Source organism: Bactrocera tryoni, chromosome 3, assembly GCF_016617805.1.
Source record: "Bactrocera tryoni isolate S06 chromosome 3, CSIRO_BtryS06_freeze2, whole genome shotgun sequence".
Classification (NCBI taxonomy): Eukaryota; Metazoa; Arthropoda; class Insecta; order Diptera; family Tephritidae; genus Bactrocera; species Bactrocera tryoni.
The window spans coordinates 21,156,176-21,179,621 of NC_052501.1; the positions used below are offsets into that span (position 1 = coordinate 21,156,176).

General features: G+C 36.7%; 7 protein-coding genes across 7 annotated transcripts; 2 read left to right on the forward strand and 5 right to left on the reverse strand.

The window, feature by feature from the left end:
- Positions 1–205: 205 nt before the first annotated feature.
- LOC120771912 (flocculation protein FLO11-like) lies at positions 206–5,813 on the reverse strand. Its single transcript, XM_040100199.1, has 3 exons — positions 5,362–5,813; positions 5,184–5,306; positions 206–4,576 (listed from the first exon to the last, which is right to left on the reverse strand). Exons 1-3 carry the CDS (start codon positions 5,734–5,736, stop codon positions 359–361), a joined length of 4,716 nt encoding a protein of 1,571 aa, XP_039956133.1. The 5' UTR covers positions 5,737–5,813; the 3' UTR covers positions 206–358.
- A 2,565-nt stretch (positions 5,814–8,378) lies between these two features.
- LOC120771913 (glutathione S-transferase E14-like) lies at positions 8,379–11,471 on the reverse strand. The gene is made up of 4 exons (XM_040100200.1): positions 11,239–11,471; positions 10,963–11,172; positions 9,940–10,062; positions 8,379–8,734 (listed from the first exon to the last, which is right to left on the reverse strand). Exons 1-4 carry the CDS (start codon positions 11,380–11,382, stop codon positions 8,432–8,434), a joined length of 780 nt encoding a protein of 259 aa, XP_039956134.1. The 5' UTR covers positions 11,383–11,471; the 3' UTR covers positions 8,379–8,431.
- A 2,118-nt stretch (positions 11,472–13,589) lies between these two features.
- On the forward strand, positions 13,590–15,882 carry LOC120771452 (protein PTCD3 homolog, mitochondrial). The gene is made up of 3 exons (XM_040099463.1): positions 13,590–14,007; positions 14,072–14,467; positions 14,535–15,882. Exons 1-3 carry the CDS (start codon positions 13,684–13,686, stop codon positions 15,771–15,773), a joined length of 1,959 nt encoding a protein of 652 aa, XP_039955397.1. The 5' UTR covers positions 13,590–13,683; the 3' UTR covers positions 15,774–15,882.
- A 9-nt stretch (positions 15,883–15,891) lies between these two features.
- LOC120771453 (probable palmitoyltransferase ZDHHC24) lies at positions 15,892–17,150 on the reverse strand. The gene is made up of 2 exons (XM_040099464.1): positions 16,736–17,150; positions 15,892–16,670 (listed from the first exon to the last, which is right to left on the reverse strand). Exons 1-2 carry the CDS (start codon positions 16,965–16,967, stop codon positions 16,057–16,059), a joined length of 846 nt encoding a protein of 281 aa, XP_039955398.1. The 5' UTR covers positions 16,968–17,150; the 3' UTR covers positions 15,892–16,056.
- A 179-nt stretch (positions 17,151–17,329) lies between these two features.
- Positions 17,330–18,838, reverse strand: LOC120771326 (probable palmitoyltransferase ZDHHC24). Its single transcript, XM_040099271.1, has 3 exons — positions 18,384–18,838; positions 18,212–18,316; positions 17,330–18,145 (listed from the first exon to the last, which is right to left on the reverse strand). The coding sequence occupies exons 1-3, from the start codon at positions 18,619–18,621 to the stop codon at positions 17,571–17,573; spliced, it is 918 nt and encodes a 305-aa protein (XP_039955205.1). The 5' UTR covers positions 18,622–18,838; the 3' UTR covers positions 17,330–17,570.
- Positions 18,839–19,319: 481 nt separating this feature from the next.
- LOC120771288 (protein SDA1 homolog) lies at positions 19,320–21,891 on the forward strand. Its single transcript, XM_040099219.1, has 4 exons — positions 19,320–19,628; positions 19,686–19,967; positions 20,028–20,189; positions 20,250–21,891. The coding sequence occupies exons 1-4, from the start codon at positions 19,437–19,439 to the stop codon at positions 21,819–21,821; spliced, it is 2,208 nt and encodes a 735-aa protein (XP_039955153.1). The 5' UTR covers positions 19,320–19,436; the 3' UTR covers positions 21,822–21,891.
- Positions 21,892–21,899: 8 nt separating this feature from the next.
- LOC120771289 (RNA-binding protein 8A) lies at positions 21,900–22,732 on the reverse strand. The gene is made up of 2 exons (XM_040099220.1): positions 22,558–22,732; positions 21,900–22,480 (listed from the first exon to the last, which is right to left on the reverse strand). Exons 1-2 carry the CDS (start codon positions 22,616–22,618, stop codon positions 22,044–22,046), a joined length of 498 nt encoding a protein of 165 aa, XP_039955154.1. The 5' UTR covers positions 22,619–22,732; the 3' UTR covers positions 21,900–22,043.
- Between the last annotated feature and the right edge of the window lie 714 nt (positions 22,733–23,446).

The following is a 23,446-nucleotide window of genomic DNA, read 5'->3' on the forward strand; positions in this document are numbered from 1 at the left end:
ACTGTTCTATTCTTCCCTTCTTGTTTCTAGTAGCATTATTTGCCTAAGGAATATGCCATATTTATTATGTCTTGGTTGTCCAAATCTTGCATTTTATAGGGTCTTCGACATTTTTTTCTGGGTGTTACAAATTTCGTGGCAAGCCTAATATAATTTTTGTTTCACATTGATTACTTTATTTTTAGCAGTTTTATTGCACGATAATTACATCATAATATTACAGTAGCTATGGTTAGATTTGGTATATATTCTAAACGACAAGAAAAAAACAAAAAAAAAGTCTTCTTATATATTTCTTATATATGACCCACAAACTACGTTACCGTTAGTAATAATTTTGAAAGCTGGCAATAATCGATCACATAACTCGCCCTCTAATATTGATACTTTGATCAGTCCTCCGCTGGCTGCCACTTCTATGTGCTGTCGGATACGGTCTATCTCCTTTACGACGAGGAACATGTGTGCGCTCTTCTCCAACTGTTGTTACTGGTGCAGCTGCTGCACTGAAAACTGGTGTAGGCGGTGCTGTTTGCTGCTCAATGTATATGGGCTTATTAAGCATATGTATGAGATGTTCCGGAATGGTATCTAAATCAGACATTGGCGTGTAGCCAAAAGTGGAAATCACCACATTTGCGGAGGGCCCATGAGTACGTGGACCGTTTGTGGGTCGTCGTAGTGCTGGTGCTATCATATTACCTATCGGGCGACTTGTGCCAACAAACAAAGGGGCGACGTTTTTAGGTTCCATGGGCGTATAACCAGTAATAATAATATTCGGCTGACCCGGTAGTGGTGTAGGTTCCATATCTACAATACCGTCATTTATCATGGTTCTGTCTATAACATAACGTTTGTTTTTGGATGCTTCAAGCTTATTCTTTTCTTCTTTGGATGATTTAACATCACTTGCAGATAAAATGCTGGCCTCGGTGCGTGCAGCCCATGAGGGGTACGCTTTTGCCATATCGTATGGCTCGGCGATTGATACTTTCTTGGTTGGTACCAATACTTGTACGGGTTCACATACGATCGGCGATACTACGGATTCGTGCAAAGTTCCCAAATTCAACGAAGGCTGCACTGTTAATAGCGGATTGTTCGACTCGGATTGTACAATCATTTTATCTGCTGAATTCTTAAGATCAGTAATAACGCTCGTTGAAGGTGTTATGACTGCGCTTTGAAAAGGTTTTGTACTTTCAGTCATGTTATTTACTATAACAACTGGCATCACATTCTTCTCTGGCAGAGTTTGCATTTTTAATAACACTTCCTTAATCCCCTCGGACAGTGTGGTTGATTTAGTGTCATCGGAACTTTCTTTGTTTATTTGCTTTACTGTTGCTGTGAGTATTTCGGCCAAAGGTCTCGCGTCAATTTTTTCATCGGCATTACTAGTAATATTATTGTTTAAAGCTTTATCTGTTACTTCTGACGTTCTTGCCGATTCCATAAATTTCATCTTTAAGTCAGTTTTTCGAAATGGTTTAACTGTGCCGCATAACGGACTTGCTTCCGAAGTAACGGCGCTCAAAGACTGTAGCGCCTTTGCTATCGTACCAGCCCGTGGTAGAACATCTTTAACTGGCAATGATGATGGCGAAGTTGCGGCAAGATGCCGATGATTTGCTGGCGGCGGTGGTGGATGTGGAGTCGCTGAAGTTAGATCTTTACTGTCATTATATGACGGTGATGGAGGAAGTGAAGGAGTCGCTGTAGTTAGTGCTTTACCGATATTATAGGACGATGGTGGAGGAAGTGGAGGAGTCGCTGAAGTTAGTTCTTTAGTGATACTATAGGATGGTGGTAGAGGAAGTGGAGGAGTCGCAGAAGTTAGTTCTTTACTGATATTATAGGACGGTGGTCGAAAATTCAAGTTTGCAACGTTCAATGTTCGTAGTGCCTTGGCCACCATGCCTACTTTTACCGGCACATCTGCAATAATGGTGTCATCCGAATTACTAGTTGGCGGGGATGTCAGTTTTGGGGAGATATGAATAGTTTCAGTTAGCGTTTTCAATGTGCTACTAACAGTACCTACTGCGGATGTTGGTGTTGCATGTTCGGGCGCGTACTGCAGGCTTGCATTTGTGCCTAGTAATGACGTTGGAGTAGACAAAGCTTCGTTCAAAGGAGATGCTGTTTTGTTGGCCATAATATCGCAGTGTGCTTTCGTACCTCTTTTCTTTTTATTTTTAATTGTGGGTTTCTTCTCTACGACTAGTTTGGGCTGTTGCTTATTGAAACTCTGTCCAGGTTTAGATGGACTTGTATCAAAGAATTTTGTTGGCTGAGGACTCCCCACAGTTTTGAAATTTTTTGTTTGAAATCGTGTTGGAGTTGGATATGTTTTCTGTTTACTTCTCGCTACAAAATTTTGGCTTGCTGGCTTCATTTCCTTGTTAACTAGATTTGATGGAATTTTTGGTCTTGGTTTGGGCGACTTTGGAAATTTCTGTTGGCAGCGCTCTTCATATCTATGTTCGTCTAACATTTTCATCATTGTTTTTGATTTCACTACGATAACTGTTGGCTGCTGGAATTCATTTTGGCCGTCAGCCGCTTGTGAAGGAGTCCCGTGGCCGCCCCCTTCAACTCTTAGCTGATTTCCTATATTAGAGACTTTTAATTGCTTTGTTGCACTAAATTTGGACGAGTGACCAATAAGTTTTTGTATGATATTGGTCGATGAATCAGAACTTTCGACCATCGTTCCTACCGAATCGATTTTCAATTTTTGTATTTTTTTATCTAGATGTTTAGCATTCGGGGAAACCTTTGTGTCCGCTGTAAAATTTTGTATGGCTTTTGATACATTTGATGTATTTGGCACTTTCTTACCACGACCCCGAACAATGGACCCTTGAGAACGATTAGAACAAGGCGACCTCGTGCCACTTGCAAATAAGCCACCGCTATTCAATTTCTGTGCGAGTTTGCAAACTTTAGATTCTGACGCGAGAGATTTTCTTCCCGGTAATGACTTCAAATCACCTGATTTCTTACGTAAAAGCTTCACTGTGCTTTCGACTACAACGCCGTTTTTGGGCTTCACACTTTTTTTCTTGCCCAACCGTTCATTTGGTTCAACCGTTGGTTTGGAATTTACTAACCTTGTATTAGGTGTTGTCTTTGCTCGCGGTTTTGGTTTTGGTATTAATAATTCCGAAGGTGGCGGTGGAAATTCTTCATCTTGTGAGTAATTCTCTGGTGATGGAGGTGGCGCAGGTAACAGTAAATTGGGCGCGGCGGCACCACGAGTATAACTAAGAGCTGCTTGTTGCCCATTAATCGGTAAACCCTCTGGTAGTAGAACTTCTGCTGCTTTCAATTTCATAGTAGCGTGATTTTTTGCACGGCTGTTGGGTTTCGTGGCAATTGTGGCTTTCTGCGACACCTTATAGGGCTCTCTCGAATTACAAGCGGCTATAAATGGAGAAGCTTCAGATAGGTTTCCGATACTGGAGATCGGACCATTTATTATTTTCGCGATTTTTATGGTTTCCGAAGTTTTCGGTGACACTTTATTGGTCTCCCTCGAATTATTAGCTGATATTAATGGGTCAGCTGTTGGCGGTTGTAATCTAATTTCATTTTCTTTAATATTTCCTAGAAGAATTGTTGACTCAACGCCACCATTCAAACGACTTAACTTGTGTTCCTGGCTCTCGTTCATTGGTGCTAAATTGGCTTGAATGCGTTCTGGTTTATCTGATACTGGACATAAATCATTATTTCCAAAGACATTCAATGTATCCTCAGATGCTTCAGTTGCATCGGGTTTTTGTGAATTTTCCGCGATATTATTTAAATCTTGCGAATTTTCTGCCTTCGATAGCAAATAGCGTTTACGCTTGGGTGGCACTGGTGGTCTCTCCTTGTGCGCGCCGCCTAAACTTCTATCTGTCAAAATGGGTTTCTCATCTTTTGGCGTTTCAGAGTAGGCGACCGACTTTTCCATGTCTTTCAAAATTGTAACGGATGTTTTTGATGGATTTGGCTCCTCAGGTATTGGCGGAGGCAAGAAATTAGGTTCCGAAAATCGTGCTAGCTCCTTCTCAAGTTCTTCATTCAATATTTGGTTAATTTTCGTTTTGGCAATTTTATTGATTTCATTAACGATTTTTGGAGCCACCCCCTCTTTCAGCGCATTTGGTTGCATTGTTACGTTTCTCTCGTCAGTAACTTTCATTGCAGGTTGTTCTTCTAAATACGTTATTTTACCGATATTATTTTTTGTGCTCAAAATATCAAGTGTCGGTTCTGCTCCACTAACGGTTTGTATGCTAACGCTACAACGATCCGGACGTGATGGAAAGCCTGGTATTTGAGATTCGCGCAAGCCGGTGGTGAAACGTTTTATATCTGATTTGAATTGGAATTTTGCAAAATATTCGACGATTTGACGTTGCTTATCAATGCCGAACTCGTTGATTTTCTGTATCGATAGTGAGCGCATGCGCCTATACCAATCATTCAATTTCTCCCATCTTTTGCGATCGCCATCTATCGGAAACATCATGTCCAAGGCGCCAAGGCAAGCGACAAAGGAAATGTCAGCAGCAGTTAACTACAATAAAGAGAATGGGGGAAAAGTGATAGAAAATAGACTCTTAAAATGGTATGAAAAAGCTCCAACAGAGAACTTAGCAACTTTAGCGAACTTTTGAAAGAGGAGAACATTGAGTTAAAAGAGTTAGAATCATAGCCCCACAAAAATACTAAAAAATATCACCGATTTTTACAAATTTTGTATGAATTTAGCAACACAATTTAATTAAAATACCCTGAAAATAAAGAACCCCGAGTTAAGCCTTTTTTGAAATCGGTGCCGGAATAAGTATCTTCGTTCGTTCAGATAATGTTAAAGAATAAGTACATAAAAAAGTATTTAAAAAGAATTCAGAATTTAAATGGAGTTTTTCTCTCATTACTTTAAACATTATTTAAAATAACTAAAATAACTGTTCTATTTTCACTTATGAGACTCGAAAACTTTTATTTAATCGCCATTAACTGAAACCTCGAAACTCCTTCGAATATATCTAAAAATAATAACAGAACAGTTATAGGTACCCTCTATTTCAACTTCCTCAATTTTACAGTTGCCTTGTTAATCCTAAGGATCTCTCCTATTAAACCACACGTCCCCAAAATGACCACACCGCTCCACTCACCACAGATCCCGCCATGAACTGGCTGTCGCTCAGATACGCCTCCATTACATCATAGGCATGTTCCACCTTTTTTTGATGATAATCCACATCTGTTTGGTAAATGGTTTTTCGCACTAAATCTGTCTGTAATACAATCATTGTAAACAGGTAAAAGACGCGTAGACCACTGGGTACTTACCATCAAATGTCCATGTATGCGATGCAAGACTTGACTCTCGAAGAATAGGCGCGACAAAACGCAACAATGCCGTTTGTAACATTTCAAAGCAATCAACTGATTTGCCTTTTCGTTGTCATTGTTCTCACAAACATAAGAGAATATCGCATTGCCGGTGATGATGAGATCCTTGTGCACCATAGTCGGTACGGTGAGTGCTGGATTGATTTTCGCATAGGCCGGTTTCAAGTGTTCACCTTTGATCATCTCAACGGCGCGCAGCTCAATGTCGACATCCAACATATTCAAAATCATTAGAACGGCACGCGAATGCGGATTTATGTCGTCGTAATACAAAATTGGACGCACATTATAATTACTGTTATTGGCAAACATTTTCGTGGAACGATTATAATTTGATTTTCAAAATTTCACGCAATTTTCACTTTTGCAATGTGATTAGTTAAGTTTTATTTTTGAGTTAAAGAAAGACGTTAAAAAACACTGACAATTTATTGTTTTTGCTGATGATTAGAAGAATTTTATACAAATCATTTCCAAAATGCTTGAATTTTGAAATTAAATGAAAATTTTACACATGACTTTCACCTTGATTTGTAAAAAGAGACTGATTGTTGAGTTTACAGTTTTATTACACCGAAATGGAATTAGAAAGCAATGAGTTGTAGGAACAGTTTTCAAATGATTGTTACATACAAATTAGAAGATTGAAATGTAATTGAAACGAGTGTAATGAATCTGTTGGATCTTGTATACCAACTTCAACTGAAAAAGTAAAAGTAAAATCTTCGCATCATCTCTAACTCTATCATTCTATTGCATTCCATGTGACCGCAATAATAGTAGAAAGGTATACATATCATGAAAATCTTCCATCAGATGATAAATGAGAGAGTCTAGGCAAAAATCCTTAGAGTCTTAACATGACATAAAACAACCATAGCTTTGATTTTCCTTTTTAAGAAGAGATCCTTATTAAAATATTAACTCTACAGGTTAGATTTGGTGCTTATTCGAGCTTTTATTTCCAATTGTGTCGTACTCTGTTCTATTCTACTCTAGAGTTACGTTACCTGTAGTTTTATGCCACATTCAGATGGATTTAACTAAACATTGTTCATGTCAGAAATACTCCCAGATTTTGCAGTACCGGCTGAGGGTTGAAAGCTTTGTCTGCCTCCTATATTGGTTCGTAAAGGAAGGAGCGATAATCCTCAACTGACCTCTTTGAAATTAATTAAAAAAGTAGTTCAATCTAATTTTACATAACGGGTTTTTCAATAAGAGCGCTACAAAAATTTAAATAAAACAAAAACGATTTGAGATATCAATGAAATTCTTTCTTCCTGTAAAAGTACATTCGACTGATACTGTTACAATTTCACGTTCAATATTCGTACGAATTTCATCAATCGTCGCTGGCTAGTTGGCATAGACCATAGACTTGACGTAGCTACACAGAAAATAGTCTAAAGACGGGCGGCCAATTGACTTTTGGTTGGTTTTCAATAAATCGATTGTGACTTTCGCGCAGTCCTGTTGGAACCATGTATTATCCAAGTCCATAGCGTTCGGGCCAAAAATATTCGGTTATCATTGAGCACTCTTCATCTTAATCGCTAAGAATACGTCTCATCCGAGATCATGCCCCACCAGTTTTAGCGTTTGCAGGATTGGCGAAATAAGACGCCTACGTACTAAATCTTAACTCCGACTCCATAGTTCTTTATTTTCCTTGCGAGACCGCCGCCAGGCATTTCTTCACAAAGAGAAGCTTTAGCCGGTCAGCTGTACATCTACAAATTTGTCTACTCCTCCTCTCGTCTCTCTACATCCATCTCTTGCTTTTTCTTTGCCACTCTTTCCGTCTATGCTTTATTAGTACTGTCGCGCTCCATTCTCTGTCCAGGGGTTTGCCGCTCTTCAAGAAGTTTCTTTACTCTCTATTTCCTCTCTTTCATCTTTATAATAAGGGCACAGAAAGGAAATGTGCCACGCGTTTTCACTCCCGTTTTCACAAAAAGAGCAGTCATACTCTTCGTAAAATATAGTAGTCGAAAAAGTCTTTTCGTATTATGGCAATAGATTCGTTGCAGTCGTATATCTCCAGTGCTACCAATCTGATGGAATAATGTCGCTAGCGGAAAAGTGGCAAAAAGTGAACGACCAAAATTGTATAGTATATATTTGTATATTTATTTATTAGTAAAAATAAAAAAACAATAAGTTGAAAATTGATAAGAAATACGAAAAGACTTTTTCGACTACCCTATAGATAATAAATCAGTCGTGCTCGGTCAGTAAGTGCGTCAAATAATACTCAGTTTCGCCGTGATTCATCTCAATCCACGTTTGCAAGTTTCTGATCAGTTTAGTTAGCCTTTTCTTGCTTTCTCTCTTCATTAGTAAGTCTTCTGCTAGTGCTTTTTGTTTCGTTGAAAATTCTTTTGAGCTCCATCGCCGTAGTGTCTGGTGCCATGATACCTTAAATAATTGCAACGGATTTGGAAAACGCTTAATCGAACTATTGATTTTCGCATACGTTTTGGGCTGCAATGATGTTCCCCATACAAGCGCGGCATACATTAGTACTGACTAGCTCACTAGCTCATGCCGGTAGAACCCGGCTACTCTGACTAGGTCCACCTCTGTTCAATTATATGAAGTAAAAACAGAAGGAACCTAACTGACCTCTTTGACCGGTAAGTAAGGTAAGGAGGCTAGGAGATCCACTGAACCGTTTTTATTCAAATTTAACACCAGGCCACAGCATCACTTGGAAAATATGCCTATCTAGGGCACTGAGGTTATCATATTCGGTATCTAGAGTCTTGAAAAAGTTTCATGTGATTTCGACGAATTTAGGTTAAGAGCTATGTGTCAGGATATAAATTAAATTTTCAATACAAATTTTTTTAAATAAAATTTTTGCAATCCTGCTTGCTACTATTCAACTAAAAATCTATATATTCTTGTAAGTAGGTATTTAAAAATTTAATTCACAATATATGTATGTATATATGTATTTAAATATATTTGTTTACAGTTCTTCTATGCAAAAATTTGTTTACTACTTTTCAGCAGCTTGCGCTTGGCTCTCAGCGTTTGCCTCTTCACTAGCGGCTTCTTCGCGTTGCTGCTTCTCGTCCGGCGCCGCACTTACGCTATTCGGAAATTTAAATTTACCAAATCGTTCGATGACAACACAAAGTTTTTCCAGTCCCGTCTGATTAATGTCATATACCGGCAGTGCTTGCATGCGCCCAAACCAATCGTTCAATAGAGGCCATCTATCTGCGGCGCCAGCAGCAATCGGAAACATTAGATTCACCGTACTCAATGTGGTCACGATGGAGATATCGGCAATTGTCATCTGCCGGCGCAACGCAGATTGTATGTACGTTCGTGGGGATACATTTTAAATGCACATAAATAAATAAATAGTTGGTAAATAGGTTTATATAAATGTGAGCTTATGTGTGTGTGTGTGTGTAGTGTAGGCATGAATTTGTGTAAATTTCGGTAACTGACACCCCAGTTAATCAAATGAAATTGCGGTTAGTCTGATTGATCTTTCGTAATAAATCGGGAGAAATAATAATATTATAACAGTAAACTGAAGGCTGCTAAGTGTAGTGAAGATATATGTGCATTACTTTTAGAGAATATATTTTTACATTAGGATGCTTTAAAAAAACATTTTAAACTTTTTTCCTAAAATACATATAAATATTCCCGCAAAATATAAAACAATTAATACAGTAATATATTTTTTTTTTTTTTGAAATTTCCAAAAATTTACTTTTACTATTACACTATGTATGCCCCTAAGATAAAAAAAAAAAACTTTTTTTAAGTTGAATATATATGTAAATACACTCGTGGCCACGCAAATCTACCACTCAAAATTCTCTACATTTGATAGCGGTACATTTTGCGGTATAGAAATTTTTTATTTAGAATTAAGTTAATGACATGTTATTTATCAAAAATATTAAAAATTAAAAACAAAACACGTTTAGCTATATATAAATCAATTGAAAGATAGTGAGCTTTACAAAATAAGCTCGAAATGTAAGAGACTGACATGCGATGAAAAAATTACATTTTTTATTTTTTTAATTTAATTTCATTTACACTATATTTGAAATTAATATTTTACTTAATTTTTTTTTTTTAATGAAACACGAAGTTTAGTAGATGTATCACTTTTAAAACCATAAAATATGCCGCTTTTGTATAAGCACAGAAAAGCTAATTTGTGTTTTACTCATTGAACGTAATAAATTAAAAATTATAATTATAATTAGATAATATAATTTAGTTTACTTATGCTTACGAAAAACATAAAAAAGACAAAATTGAAGAAAATCCCGAACGAACGAAAAAGTCCGAAAAAAATTAAGAAAGTATAAGGGTAAGGTTTGCATGGCCACGAGTGAAAGTATTTGTTTACAAAAAAAATTAAAAACATTTAGAACAATTTAAGAATTTCTTACAGAAACTAACTACTAAATTTTAAAATTTGGTCAAATTTGTAAGTAAAGTGCTGATAAAGAGGTTTTTTGTTTTACTTACGTGATCACCCGCCATATATTTGTGCCGTCGCAAATACGTCTCCATCATATTGTACGCCTCCAACAATTTGCGTTCGTGCAAAGTTAAGTCGACACTCGCAAAACCACCACGCACTATACCGGACTGAACATACCATAAAAAAAATACAAAATAGATTTATGTTAAAAATACTTACATATATTCTATAGTACTTTATAACACCGTTATTTAAAGTTTTTTTACGATTTAAAGGGTTTTTCAATAGCTACGCTACAAAAGTAGACCAATAGAAACAGCAAACCACGCCATACCACGGTCGTGCGATTTGACGCCGTTAGACTATTTCTTGTGGGGCTACGTCAAAACTATAGTCTATGATAATCTGATAAAAAAAATAAATATTTTGAGTTTTTTCCGTCTTTCTATTGCCATTCTCCGCCTGTGGACTTAAAGTGTTTTTCTTACTTCTACAATTTTGTTAAGTTTCAACTTCAAAGTATAGTATATGATAAATTTGAAAGTGTCTTCACATAACTTTCACCAAAACACTTCAAGATGAAAAACGATTGGTCTTAACTTTTCAATCTATTGAAAATTACAGCAGCCATAAAGCAGGTAAGCATGTCACCGCGCTTCAAATTGAAGGGGGGAATTTAGAACACTTTTGTGGTTTAGTGGCTTCGCAACGTTCGAAATTCCATCAAATTGATTTAAGCCATGGGTAAATTTAGCTCTAAATTATTTAATACTGCTGAAGCCAAAACGCTGTTACTAAATTGGTTGAAATGGAGAGTCTAATCAGTTGCTGATAGTCACAAGAGTCCTTGTACATTTAGATTTGGAAATTTTTGTTTTTTGGAAAAGATGTACCTAAATGATATGGTGTATGTATATAAAGTTATGTCCTGAAATACGAGTTTTTTAAATTAAACATTTTTCAAGTTAAACATTTTTAACTAATATTTTTTTTTTAATATAATACAAAGAAACAATTTTGAAAACTTTTTCATACGAAACTTATTTTTACTATTTTTAATTACTCACCAAAAACTCACTATCTCTTCGGAAGAGCACCGTGCCCTCGAAAAAGAGCATATTCCACACACGTATGCGCTCCTCATACGATAAGGGCCATAATTTTTCGTCTTTACTATCCTTCTCGAATTTCTCACAAAGGTGCGTAAGAATAATATGGCTGTCAGTGATAACCAGATTATCATGAACCAAAGTGGGCACTGTGTGATTCGGATTCAACTGTGAGTTTAATAAAACGAGTAATTAACAACAAAAACACGTATTCATATCTCATTGGTTTTTCACCTCTAAGAATGACTTTTCCAATTGGCCGCCCTTAAACAAATCTACATATTTATATTCCACATCCAACTCCAACAATTTGATCAGCATCATGCAACTGCGTACTGGCGGGCTGACATCGTCGTAATACAATACCAATTTGGACATTTTATCACTGATATGCAACGCGGAGTAAGAATGAATGAAAATAAGCCGAAATGAGTTGATCAGACGAACTTTGATGCTTAAGCGATTCAAACGCGAGAAAGACTAACTTCAGCGATTCGCTGAGCGGCGCTTTTAAGCCGCACTTGAAGGTGCGTCAAATATCTCTGAATACACACACACATAATCGTAATATATAATTATGTACATATGTATATAATGTTGCTACATACATTATGTATTTATGTATGTGCATAAACCGGCATTATTTTGCAAGGGTAATTGGATCTACTGCAAACTGTGACTTGAAGATGCTTCCAAAGTGGTTTATAAACGATTTTGATTTTTCTGTTTATAGTCTAAGCATGTGGTTTTTGTAGCACCAGAAGAACTTCCTAAAATAATTTCGGGGAATGATGCCGAGTTGGCCGCCCTTGTCGGATCAAAATCCGGGTCTGTTCTGGATACTTACACCCAACTGTCGTGGGAACAGAGTCTAAGCCCCAAGTACTCTTACAAAGAACGCTTGTTTAAGTTGAGTTAAGGCAACTGGATATAAAGGACAACGTTCGATGACCTTCCGAATACGAACGGACAACAGTAAAATTTGATTGTATCCGGTACCGAAGTTTCCATGCAATAAGAATCAGTTTGGATCGTTCAATTTGTATGGCCCGTTTAGGTGGCAAGATAAGTTGTCATCGACGTCATCCAACGGCAAACCTAGGAAACGTTCTGTTTCGTTGGAGTCGGACCGTATGAAGAAGAGAGTTAGATATGTAGGATTAGATGGGCATGCAAAAAGGTGGTCATGCTGAACATACACTTGGTATGCTGGTCGATTCTGGATATGTAGGAGTTTAACATGCTACAGTATCCAGAACGATTCTCGGAGCAACTCGTGTTCATCGTCTGCAATAGGTGAGGTTTGACTGCAAGTACGTCATTCACTAAAAGAGAGTCGATGAAGATGTTAATGCCTCCACTGTGAGTGGCGGTCAGTGCATATCTGAAGTAATGTTGTCAACATGGTTAAGGAAAGACCTCTTGATTTCTGCGAAAACACCCCAGCAAAACTGCTTGAAGAGTAGTTCGTTATGCTCCTTAACCAGAAGCATACGGTCCTCACTTTGGAGGTGTTCCATCGGATACGTTAAGAGGCACCCGGAGTGCAGTGTTCTGAAATGTCTAAAGCTTCTTCATGTGCGTTGTACTAGTATGGTGCGTATTGGTGCGGCGTAGTTAAGAACAATCCGTTCAATTGCCTTGTATATTGCCAACAACGTTTTTTTGTTTTTTCCCCATGTGCTGCCGGATAACGACTTTAGGTTGCTCTGTACTTTGGCACTAAGTGATGGAAAATAAGTTGTCTAGAGTCACACTGAACATCTTAAAGGGATATTAGGATTATTGACAATTGGAATTTTAACGTCATCGATAGCGGTGTTAAGGTCTAGTCTATACTTCTTCGTCCAGTTTGTGAATATCGTCGTTCTGGATTTAGTGGGGGAGTGTGTTAGGCTCCTTGCAGAGAAGCAGCGAAAAATATCGGAGTGATAGCCGTTTTCTTTTCAGCACATGATTTCGATTCCATGGCGGTAGATGGAGTTTCGAAATGTAGAAATTAAACAGCAACGTGGAGAGCACAACACCATGCGGAACCCATTGTTCAATTCTTCTCAATTTGGATTTTTTACCTCGAAACAGTACAAATAATTGCTGAGTGCTCTGGTAGTTCATAGTTCAACTATTCAACCCTGGAGGGAGCTTGGATTGTTCAATGTCCTCAAGTAGCGTTGTGTGATTGACTTTGTCAAAGGCTTTTTACAAGTCCAACGCTACGAGGATCGTCCTCTCAGGTAGTTTTTATTTGAGGTCATAAACTATCTGGACGCTGTGGTGGTGCTGGGCACTTTGCGGAAGCCACGCTGGTAGTCTGCTAGACTCAGGTGGTGAGTGAATTACCATGAATATATACATAAGTACATTTAAAAAACCATTGGTATACCATTAACTAGTTTAAAATAGAAAATAAAGAAGACCGTAAATGTTAATAGACAATACGATTTATACAAAATTTTGCTATAAACCCTTAAATTACAATAAAAAGCAAGAACCTAAAATTTTTCACTGTAAACTCACCATAAACACTGCTCAGCTGTTCAGCTGTCAAAGGAACACCAGGGCATGACATAACCTTTTAATTTTTACTTTTGCAATACTTGCGCGTATTTTCTCGTAACAATAGTACTTTTAACAAATTTTAAATAAATACAATAAAGTTTTGTAATACAATAACAAACGATGTATTTAACGCGTCGGTTACCACGTCTTTGCACCGGCACAACACAGTTTCTTGCCACCAGCAGCGGAAGATTCAATAGCAAAGTAGCTGCGTCGGAAGATCGCATCGAAATACCAAACCGCGTACAACGTTCTCCTACTGACATATTAAATGCATTGGCTAGCACAGTAGGGCGTGATCCTACGGCACCACATTATAAATATCATGACGATCCCTACTTAATACCAATGTCTAATGTGGGTAAACGTACATTTGCTATGGCACAAGAGGCCGGACGTAAAGCTGCTAAGTTTATAAAGGAGGAACATCGCGACCTTTTTAAGGTAATATTTACGGTATAATTAATTAAGTTTTTATATTATGTTACATATCCAATTTGTTTTACAGCACCAAGAAGCTCAACCGTCTATTGAAGCATTTGCACCACAAATGGTATTTACCGAGGAATCCGATGTAAATGCTGATACATTGCAAAACTTGATTCGACACTCGCAAATAACCGATGCCATAACAGTATACAATTTGATGAAGCAAAAAGGTATTGAAATCACCAACGATACGAAACAGCAATTACTCGAGCTCATATGCTTTTATAACAACGAGGAACCATTGCCGGAAGAGTGGATTGAGGAACGTTGGTTTAAGGCAAATGCAGATGCACGTGAGCGCAATCGTAAAACTTGGAAGGATGGCGAACTAGCTGAACAGCTTTTCGGTGAAATAGAACCTAAAACTGCGCAATCGTATGCCGCACTTATAAGGGGCATGTCAAAGTATTTCCAAGTGAGCTTTGTGATATTTTTTTTTTGTGTAATGTGCATGTAATTGATTTAAAATATTTACATAATAGGCTGAACGCGCTTATGCACTGCTACAAGAAGCCACAGAGAAACAATTTGAGTTAGACACGCAAACCTTTAACGCCGTTATAAGTGTATCGAATTTTTTAAAAGAAACAGCGGATCAGCGTTGGGAGCTATGTCGCGACTTACTTCAACAAATGGCTCATCAACATTTGCGTCCTAATTTGAGCACATTAAATGCGTTACTAGAAGTGGTGAGCACTTTCGGCAACTTCAAATTCGCACGCAGCTCCGCTCTAAAAGTACTCGCAGAATTCAAACAATTGGAAATTGTACCTAGCCTAGGTACATACTACTATCTATTGATTATATTCTGTCGAGAGCGAGGACCTGTTTCACATATAATAGTCGATATCTTGAATGAGATAAAGGGGTGTGAATTTACTATACAGCATCCGAAGGACACATATTTCTTTGCTACCGCCATGGATGTGTGCCGCAATCACTTACATGACAAATCCCTAGCCAAGAAAATCGACGAATTATTGCATACTGGGAACAATTACGATTTGATTGGGGATACCTATAAAGAGTCGGTATACTATCGACATTATTTCGCGCTACTCTGTCAGACTGAACCTATCGATGAGTTTATGAAGATATACGATTTACTTGTACCTAATGTGTACATTCCAGAACCGGGTATAATGGAAGAAATATTGAAAGCTGTCGAAATGAATGGCGCTGTCGAGCTAATGCCGCGCTTGTGGTCCGACATGGTGATTTTTGATCACATATCACGTGAAAGTTTAGTCACACGTACACTCCAAATATTAGTTGATAATCCTGCCCACGCAGATATACCTTCTCATCAATCTATACCTGAGCAAGTGGGTAAAATCGCGTTGGATATTTATAAGAAAATTGCCGAACCCGAAGGACGGCGGCCAAAGGATTTGCAGTTTACAGGTAAAATGATTGGTGATATATTGATGTTATTGGTGAGAAGTGGTGATTTTGAAAAAGCTAGCGAGGTGTTTACCCATATCGACAAAAACCAACATCGCATACCTGGCACACCGTCCGAAAAATGTCTTCAGGAGTATGTTGACAGTTGCATTGAGAATAAGGCGCCTACAAAGGCTCTAACTTGCTTGCAATATGCTGTCGAAAATAATATGGACTCACAACCAATGGCTGAAAGAATCAACGCTGGTTTCACCCTTAATGAGGTACATTTATCGAAACTTAAATCACTGGTTGGGGAAAACTTCGTAAGCAAGTGAATTTGTTAAAAAGGATGATCTGTAGTTATTTTGTATTTAAACTAGTTTCGTAATGATTGAATATCTTTGTTGTGGCAATAAAGTTGATAATTAAGAACAAATTTAAAAATTAGCTATATAAAATTGTAGACAGAAATTTTTTTTATTAAACAAACACTGGTTTGAATCCACAATCAGTGTACAATTCGATTCACGTAAGATAAATGCTTTTAAAAATTCACATAATATATGGAATTAGACTAGAGATTCTTTAATTATACTCGCATATGCCAATACTGTAGTTTTATCGGCGCTTTTCCGTCTCGTCTATAACGTTTTCCCAATGTATACCATCATGCGGCAATTCACTCTGGATGAATGGTGATATCCAAGTCAAGTGCATTCGCTTGCCTAAAACCATTTCCAAATTTCGTCGTAAGCCAAGATCATACCGTTTCGCATCCCGCTCACAGTTCTTAGCTCCACGCAATATAAAAGGAGCATGATAAGCGATAAGCACAATGGAATAAGCACTTGTAATTATATTCAGCATGTAGATGAGCAAATAAAAATTTTGCCACGATACATCGAGGCAGAGCATAAACATAGGAAATACGATTTTTATAGCGGTAAACCAATTGCCGTAAGTCTCCGAATGCAACCACCACAAGTAGATACTATTATAAATGGCGGCATATGTGGCGCCAATAGCCAAATAAAGAACAAAGAAAACAAAATAACGATGATTTTGTTGCCCAATACATGACCCAGTAAAGCCGCAATGATGATCCCGTTTGAGTATGCATGTATCACATATGTTACAATGCCAAGAACGCGGTGGAGCCAACATTTCACAAACCGAACAATATCGCCAATAGTGACGTTGACGTTCATTTGTCGGTGGCATTAATACCACAGCTGCAAGAAAAGAACGATATATGAATTAATTTATATTTTAATTTAATTTTCAAGCACAAACTAACTTCTAGCACTTGTGTCTACCAGCATGCATGCTAGCATATTCGCTTTTAAGTTAAATATAAGAAATATTCCAAATAAGCATGTAAGCCAATAGATTGTTCCATTAGTAGCATGGAACTCAGGGAGAACAACGGTCAACTCAAATACGAACGTTATTGGTATGAAAATTATCATCATTAAGCAACATCCTATATCGCGCAAAGTCCGTGGAAAAAACTTACGCCGCAGCCGCATATTTAATAAAATAAATTTAATATGATTATTATGCTTGTATTTTAAAGATTATTTAACACTTTTAAGTAATATAAACAAATATTTTCTACAGATTTTTGCCAATTTGCAACGAATATTCTTCTTCTTTTTCTGAATAATTTTATTCTACTTGAACAGGGTTGCCATGATATGAAGCATTTGTATTTTATAGTACGTTTTGATTTTAGACGGAAATTTTTCAAAATAATATATCAATATAAATTTATATGTTATAAGATACACATTGATTTTCCAACAAATTTATTTGTAAATACGAATTTTAAAAATATTTAGTGTAAGCAAAACGAAATATTAGTTGTTATTATAGAGTTAGCCAAAAATAATACTTAAAATATTATGCTGTTATGATAAGTGTTAAGTATGATATATAAGCCAGTAATGTTAATATAACATCATTAACGGATTTTTTTTTACAATTGAATGTTATTTTATAAAAAATTTAATAATTATCTTTACAGAAAAATGAAGCTCTTCTAATTAAACTTATAATGAGAAATTATTTATTATTTAAAAAACAACAGTTTAGAGGAAAGTCTTTAAAAATCATAAATTGTACTTAGGCTTTTACTCTGAAAGACTTCTACGTGTTTGACGTAACTTACGTTGTCTTTTGTTTCTCTTCCGCGATAGCCTTACTAATGGCATACCTTCGCCTTCATCCCAATTCGCACCATCTTCCAACAACGCACTACTTAAAAAAGGCGACAGCCACACCAAATACATTCGTTTACCAAAAATTGATCGCAAATTAGTGTATATGTCTCTACCATAGGGATAATTTAAACGTCTTTCATACGAAGTACTTCCATTTATAATTGGTATCCAATGAAAGACCAATAGTATGGACGATAAAACAACCGCAACTACATTCAGATTATAAAATATCAGTGGTAAATTATCCCATATACCACCGTCAATTGTCATTAATATTGGGCAAATCATTTTATAGAAGCTTAGAAAATGAAGAAATATTTTAGCATGCACCCAAAACATGTAATATGTAAGGTAGCCGATAGATATCATTGAACCAATAAACATATAAAACAGAAACAATGCAAAAAAACGAAAATTGTAGTGGCCGATGCAACAACCCGTAAATACACAATGATGATCACGTTTCAAAATGCATGTTTTGCAAGCTGTAATAGAACATATTTATTAAAAATTTAATGCTGTATTATTTATATATTTTAATATTTATTTACCTTTGCAGTGGTAGGATCTTGGTGGCACCAACCTTAAACAATGCTTACAGGTATACCAGCCTTTGGTGTGTGGTTTTCGTGGTATTACCGAATCCAAGTTTATAGCTATAAACAATTTAGTATTATTAAATATTTTTTTCGTTTCACTAACAAGTCACATTATTGTATTTACCATCTACGCTGGTGTCCACCAACATCGTAGCAAACATATTCCCATAAATATTTGTAAATAAGAATACGCCCAAAGTAAAAATGAAGTTATGCATAAACGCGCCCGGTGGATGTATAGCCGGTACAACAATAACTAAATCAAACAAGGCTATTGGCGGAAGAAATAGTGCAATTAGCAGAAAACAAAAAATATCACACCATCGCCTGGGAAAAATATGTTTCCGTAACCTCATTTCCATATTGGTTATAGTTAGTAATGTTTAAATGTTAAAATATAATAAGTTTAGTTTGTTTATCAGTATTTATGTTTTTGGTGTAGCACAACTTTATATGGAAAACGCATCAAGAGCAACTGACTTAAGTAACAAGTTGTTTATTTGTCATAGACTAACTAACAAATAACAATTTTTATATGAAAGAGAGCCGGTGACTGTTATCACGTGAAAAACGAAAAGATAAGTTAGCAAAGAGCGCAGATACTGTGTAAAGCAGGTGGTCAGACAACACAACGTCATTATTTAAGCAATAACGGCTTTAAGCAACTAACAATATCTCAACTTTAGTGGAGAGGCATACGTTAGAGTTAGATCACCAAATCCCGAAAAGCTGAAGTAAGCTCGTGACATTTCAAATAGGAAATTTACAGAGTTGCCTCACAGAGCTCTTTAATTTAGTTTTCTTTCCTAAACGGTCTTTTAACCACAGTATTTGTTTAAGTACATCGTTCTCATTACTCTCGTGTGCTTATTAATATATTAATTATATCCTTTAATATACCCACAATCGGAATTGATAACAAATAGCTCTGAAAAGTTCGGTAACCCTGAAACTTACAAAAACAATGTTACTTTGAAAATCATAATCAAAATAAAAAGCACGAAGACAAAACAAATGTCAGAAACTAAAATATTGTGACTTGTTTCTTTTTCAAGAAGCTGCGTGAGGCCAACAACGTGTTTGGCTACAAAAACGCAATTGGGCGAATTTTATTCTGGTTTTTACCAAAAAATAGTTGTAAAACAGCACTTTCTTGTGCTTTCTCATCGAAACCAAGATGGTTCGTCACAACAATCAGTTGCCCGACAATTTGCCGCAGCTGCAAAATCTTATAAAACGTGATCCCGATTCATACAAGGATGATTTCCATCAACAGTATCAGCATTTCCTTAGTAGTTTGGAAGTGTTTGCCCTCAATCCTAGTGAGGAGAACAAATCTTTAGATGAACTGATTATGTTTATAGCGCAGGTTGGTTCATTTAAATTGTATTTATTTAATATGTTAACAAGTGTTTTTTTAATGCAGGTCGCGCAATGTTATCCATCTGAATGTGAAAAATTCCCACAACATCTAGTGGACCTGTTGAAAAATCATGCTACAACATTGGATCCTATTATGCGCAATTGCTTCGTTAAGGCTTTGATATTGATGCGTAATAAGAATTTGATACCAGCTATTGATTTGTTGGAATTGTTCTTTCAACTTTTAAGCTGTCCTGATAAGAACTTGCGTTCTTTCCTACAAACACATATCATAAATGATATAAAAAATATGAATGCCAAGCACAAAGATATGAAACTTAACTCGGTATGTGCAATATTAAGTTTGCAATTGTAAACATTAACTGAAATCCTTTATTTCCAATAGACATTGCAAAATTTCATGTACTCCATGCTGAAAGATGCCAACCCAAAGGCTGCCAAGATGTCAATAGATATTATGATTGAGTTATATAAAAAGAATATTTGGAATGATGAAAAAACCGTTAACGTTATAGCAACAGTGGGCTGCTTTTCAAAAATAATGAAGGTATGATGAGCGAAAAAAAAGGAAGAGTTGTTGAAATACTAGTAATATTTTTATAAACAGGTGCTTGTGGCATCTTTAAAATTCTTTTTAGGACATGATGAAGATGAAAAGGGTTCCGATGATTCCGACAGTGACAACGAAGTAGACCTCAAAGGTGCTATCATGCAAAATCGTGTTAATAAAAAGACAAAGAAGCGGAAGAAGCAATTAGAACAAATTAAAAAGCAAGCCGTAAAAGCGCAGAAGAAAAAGAAGAATGCGCCGGCTTTCAATTTTTCTGGCATTCACTTAGTGCATAATCCCCAAGGCATGGCCGAGGGTCTTTTCAAACAACTGCAATCAACAAACGAGCGCTTCGAGGTCAAACTGATGCATTTGGATGTTATCTCACGTCTGATTGGTATACATGAGCTATTCTTGTTCGGTTATTATCCATATATTACCAGATTCCTGCAACCACATCAACGACAAGTCACACGCATAATGCAGTTCGCGGCACAAGCCTCCCATGAGTTGGTGCCTGGCGATATTATAGAACCAGTTTTGAAAACAATTGCTAATAATTTCATTACAGAACGTAATTCTAGCGATGTTATGGCCATTGGTCTAAATGCAACACGCGAAATATGCATGCGCTGCCCCTTGGCTATGGGAGAGGATCTATTGCGAGATTTGGCTATGTACAAAACGTACAAAGAGAAATCTGTTATGATGGCCGCACGTTCACTTATTATGCTATATCGTGAACAGTTGCCGGCATTGCTGCATAAAAAAGACCGTGGTCGCCTAACAGAAGCACAAGCAGAGCGCAAAATTCGCGCTTATGGTGAGGTGGAAGTGCACGAAACGATACCTGGAGCAGAAGCTTTGCTTAAGAACTCCAAAGAAATCGATTTGGGAAGTGATGATGACAGCGATAGTGACTCCAATGACGGAGAATGGGTAAATGTTTCTCACAGTGAAGATGAAGGTGCAAATGTGGAAGATGATGATGAAGAAGAGAGTGGTGATGAAGTTGAAGAAGACGAGGATGAAGATGAAAGTGAAGAGGAGGATGAGGATGATGAAAATGAAGACGAGGAAGATGAAAGTAAGGATGAGGATGGTGTAGAAGACGAAAACTCAACGAAGACACAAGGTGGCGAACCGTTGAAGAAGAACACAAATCGTAAGGATGGTGAGAAAAGTAAAGAAAAAGATGGTGTTCAAGTTCTTGACGTTAAAGAGGCAGCTCAAGAATTAGCTATGACACGTATTTTCACCGATGAAGATTTCAGGCGCATCAATGCCGCGCAGCTCAAGAAAACGGTTACAAATGCTCGTAAAAGACCACTAGAAAAAGACCGCGCAGAATTTGTAAAATTAAATAGCATTGAAATGATTTACAAAAAGCGCAAACACGACAAAGAGTCAAGATTAGAAACAGTAAAAGCGGGGCGTGAGGGTCGTGAAAAGTTTGGTTGGAAGGACGGACGGAAGAACGAAAATAGTTCCAAAACGAACCGAGAAAATCGCAAACGCAAGAACTTTGTGATGATGCGACATAAGGCACGTTCGAAGGTGAAGAAAAGCTTCCGGGACAAGCAAAAGGCGATGAGAAAACATTTACTACATCAAAAGAAAATGAAATAAGGGACTTCGCGGTATATATTTTGTTTGTGTATATAATTATGCAGTTGGAATAAACTAAATATAAGTAAAATTGCAAGGTTTTATTATTTCTTTGCATATAAACGCCGCAGTCTGGATATCAGTTTCATTTATTGTATTTTTAAATACACATTACACGGAAATCATTTTAAATAGTTTTTTTTAACATATTTATTTGATATAATATCAGCATTTTTTCAGTTTTTATCTCCTTCGCTTCTCTGATTTCTTCATACGCTTCGGTCCCTTCACAAAACACCAATCTACCTGTATAACTTGACCCATAATTTCGGTACCGTGCAATGCTTCTTTTGCCGCCAACGCGTTTTTATGGGTCTCGTATTCGACTAGCGCATAACCTTTGGAGAAACCGGTTCGTCGATCCAAATTCAAGTGAATATTCTTAATATCACCAAATTCACAAAATTTCTCTTGTATATCGTCTTCCTGGGCTTCCTCATGTATTGAAGTAACAAATAATATCCAGCCCTCAACGGAACGTTGTGGACCCGGCTCAAGTTCATCCTCATCTTCGTGACGTACGCGTTCATAACTTTGTATAGGCTCTCGGGAATTACTTTCGCTACCAAATCCGCGACCCTTGCGGTGCTTGACTTTCTCCTTTAGACGTACAATGCCCTCTATAGCAAAATAAATATGTATGAAGTATTGCTTTAGCGTGTAAGGTTCTCTAATAGTCAAATATGTTTTTACTTACGATCACCATCCTCATCAACTTCAAACTCTTCCGCGTTATCAATATCGAGTACATCAGCCATTTTTAATTGATATTTATGTGAAATATATTAATATTAAGATAAATGATCGATTTTCTCTAAATAATAACTAAACAACGCGAAATACTTCCGATGTTGCCGCAAATGGTAAGGAGTAAAGTTAGCAATGGCGGAACGGCATGAAATATACGAAACATATGTAGGGGGCGTGAAAATTGTAACAAACGTATGCAATGAATATAGATTTAGTTAACTACGATAGATCTGATCCAAATAATGATACTTAATAATTTTAGTTTTTGTTGTAAAAGCACTTGAGGCTTGAAAAAAAGTTTATTATCAATTTATAATACCCAGATATGTGTTAATTTCCAGAGGCTTACCAAACATTTCGGCGAAAGTTGAGTTACAAAAGCAAAGATGGCAAAACTACTTGGAAAGTGATTGGTTTCGTACTATCATTCAGTAGTGATCCTTTTCTACCATTTTTTTATTTGGGGTACTCATAATGCGTCATAAAGCATCGTAAAATCATAAATTTTTATACTAGTTTAAAAAATATGTTGTTGTATTGCATACAAGAGTTTACGCAAATACAACTCTGAGCACTGATCGTTATAAGTTATAACTTTATAAGACTATGTGAAACTCCTAATTGTGTGAATATATGATTTCCAAACAAATCAATTAATGTATTGGTGTTTCGGTTAGTCGTGATTCGCTTGATATTTTTAAAATTTTATGGTTTGGTGTTGTATGATTTTTGCAACACCCTGCAATATGTTCAATGAAAATTTCAAATGCATTTTGACGTTTTCTGATGCAACCCTGTAAGAGGGCTAATCACAATAATGAACAGCTGTTTTCGGG

What these genes read in the sequence shown, in the direction of transcription:
- LOC120771912 (XM_040100199.1), bottom strand. Translation starts at nt 5,736, where the DNA reads ATGTTTGCCAATAACAGTAATTATAATGTGCGTCCAATTTTGTATTAC. An exon ending in GCATACATGGACATTTGATG is followed by an intron (nt 5,307 to 5,361) that starts GTAAGTACCCAG and finishes ATTGTATTACAG; the next exon opens with ACAGATTTAGTGCGAAAAAC. An exon ending in AGTTCATGGCGGGATCTGTG is followed by an intron (nt 4,577 to 5,183) that starts GTGAGTGGAGCG and finishes TCTTTATTGTAG; the next exon opens with TTAACTGCTGCTGACATTTC.
- LOC120771913 (XM_040100200.1), bottom strand. Translation starts at nt 11,382, where the DNA reads ATGTCCAAATTGGTATTGTATTACGACGATGTCAGCCCGCCAGTACGC. An exon ending in GAAGAGATAGTGAGTTTTTG is followed by an intron (nt 10,063 to 10,962) that starts GTGAGTAATTAA and finishes TGGTATGTTCAG; the next exon opens with TCCGGTATAGTGCGTGGTGG. An exon ending in AATATATGGCGGGTGATCAC is followed by an intron (nt 8,735 to 9,939) that starts GTAAGTAAAACA and finishes TTGCGCCGGCAG; the next exon opens with ATGACAATTGCCGATATCTC.
- LOC120771452 (XM_040099463.1), top strand. Translation starts at nt 13,684, where the DNA reads ATGTATTTAACGCGTCGGTTACCACGTCTTTGCACCGGCACAACACAG. An exon ending in AACATCGCGACCTTTTTAAG is followed by an intron (nt 14,008 to 14,071) that starts GTAATATTTACG and finishes TTTGTTTTACAG; the next exon opens with CACCAAGAAGCTCAACCGTC. An exon ending in GCATGTCAAAGTATTTCCAA is followed by an intron (nt 14,468 to 14,534) that starts GTGAGCTTTGTG and finishes TTTACATAATAG; the next exon opens with GCTGAACGCGCTTATGCACT.
- LOC120771453 (XM_040099464.1), bottom strand. Translation starts at nt 16,967, where the DNA reads ATGCGGCTGCGGCGTAAGTTTTTTCCACGGACTTTGCGCGATATAGGA. An exon ending in GGTAGACACAAGTGCTAGAA is followed by an intron (nt 16,671 to 16,735) that starts GTTAGTTTGTGC and finishes CTTTTCTTGCAG; the next exon opens with CTGTGGTATTAATGCCACCG.
- LOC120771326 (XM_040099271.1), bottom strand. Translation starts at nt 18,621, where the DNA reads ATGGAAATGAGGTTACGGAAACATATTTTTCCCAGGCGATGGTGTGAT. An exon ending in GGTGGACACCAGCGTAGATG is followed by an intron (nt 18,317 to 18,383) that starts GTAAATACAATA and finishes AATTGTTTATAG; the next exon opens with CTATAAACTTGGATTCGGTA. An exon ending in AAGATCCTACCACTGCAAAG is followed by an intron (nt 18,146 to 18,211) that starts GTAAATAAATAT and finishes GTTCTATTACAG; the next exon opens with CTTGCAAAACATGCATTTTG.
- LOC120771288 (XM_040099219.1), top strand. Translation starts at nt 19,437, where the DNA reads ATGGTTCGTCACAACAATCAGTTGCCCGACAATTTGCCGCAGCTGCAA. An exon ending in AAGATATGAAACTTAACTCG is followed by an intron (nt 19,968 to 20,027) that starts GTATGTGCAATA and finishes TATTTCCAATAG; the next exon opens with ACATTGCAAAATTTCATGTA. An exon ending in GCTTTTCAAAAATAATGAAG is followed by an intron (nt 20,190 to 20,249) that starts GTATGATGAGCG and finishes TTTTATAAACAG; the next exon opens with GTGCTTGTGGCATCTTTAAA.
- LOC120771289 (XM_040099220.1), bottom strand. Translation starts at nt 22,618, where the DNA reads ATGGCTGATGTACTCGATATTGATAACGCGGAAGAGTTTGAAGTTGAT. An exon ending in AGTTGATGAGGATGGTGATC is followed by an intron (nt 22,481 to 22,557) that starts GTAAGTAAAAAC and finishes ATTTTGCTATAG; the next exon opens with AGGGCATTGTACGTCTAAAG.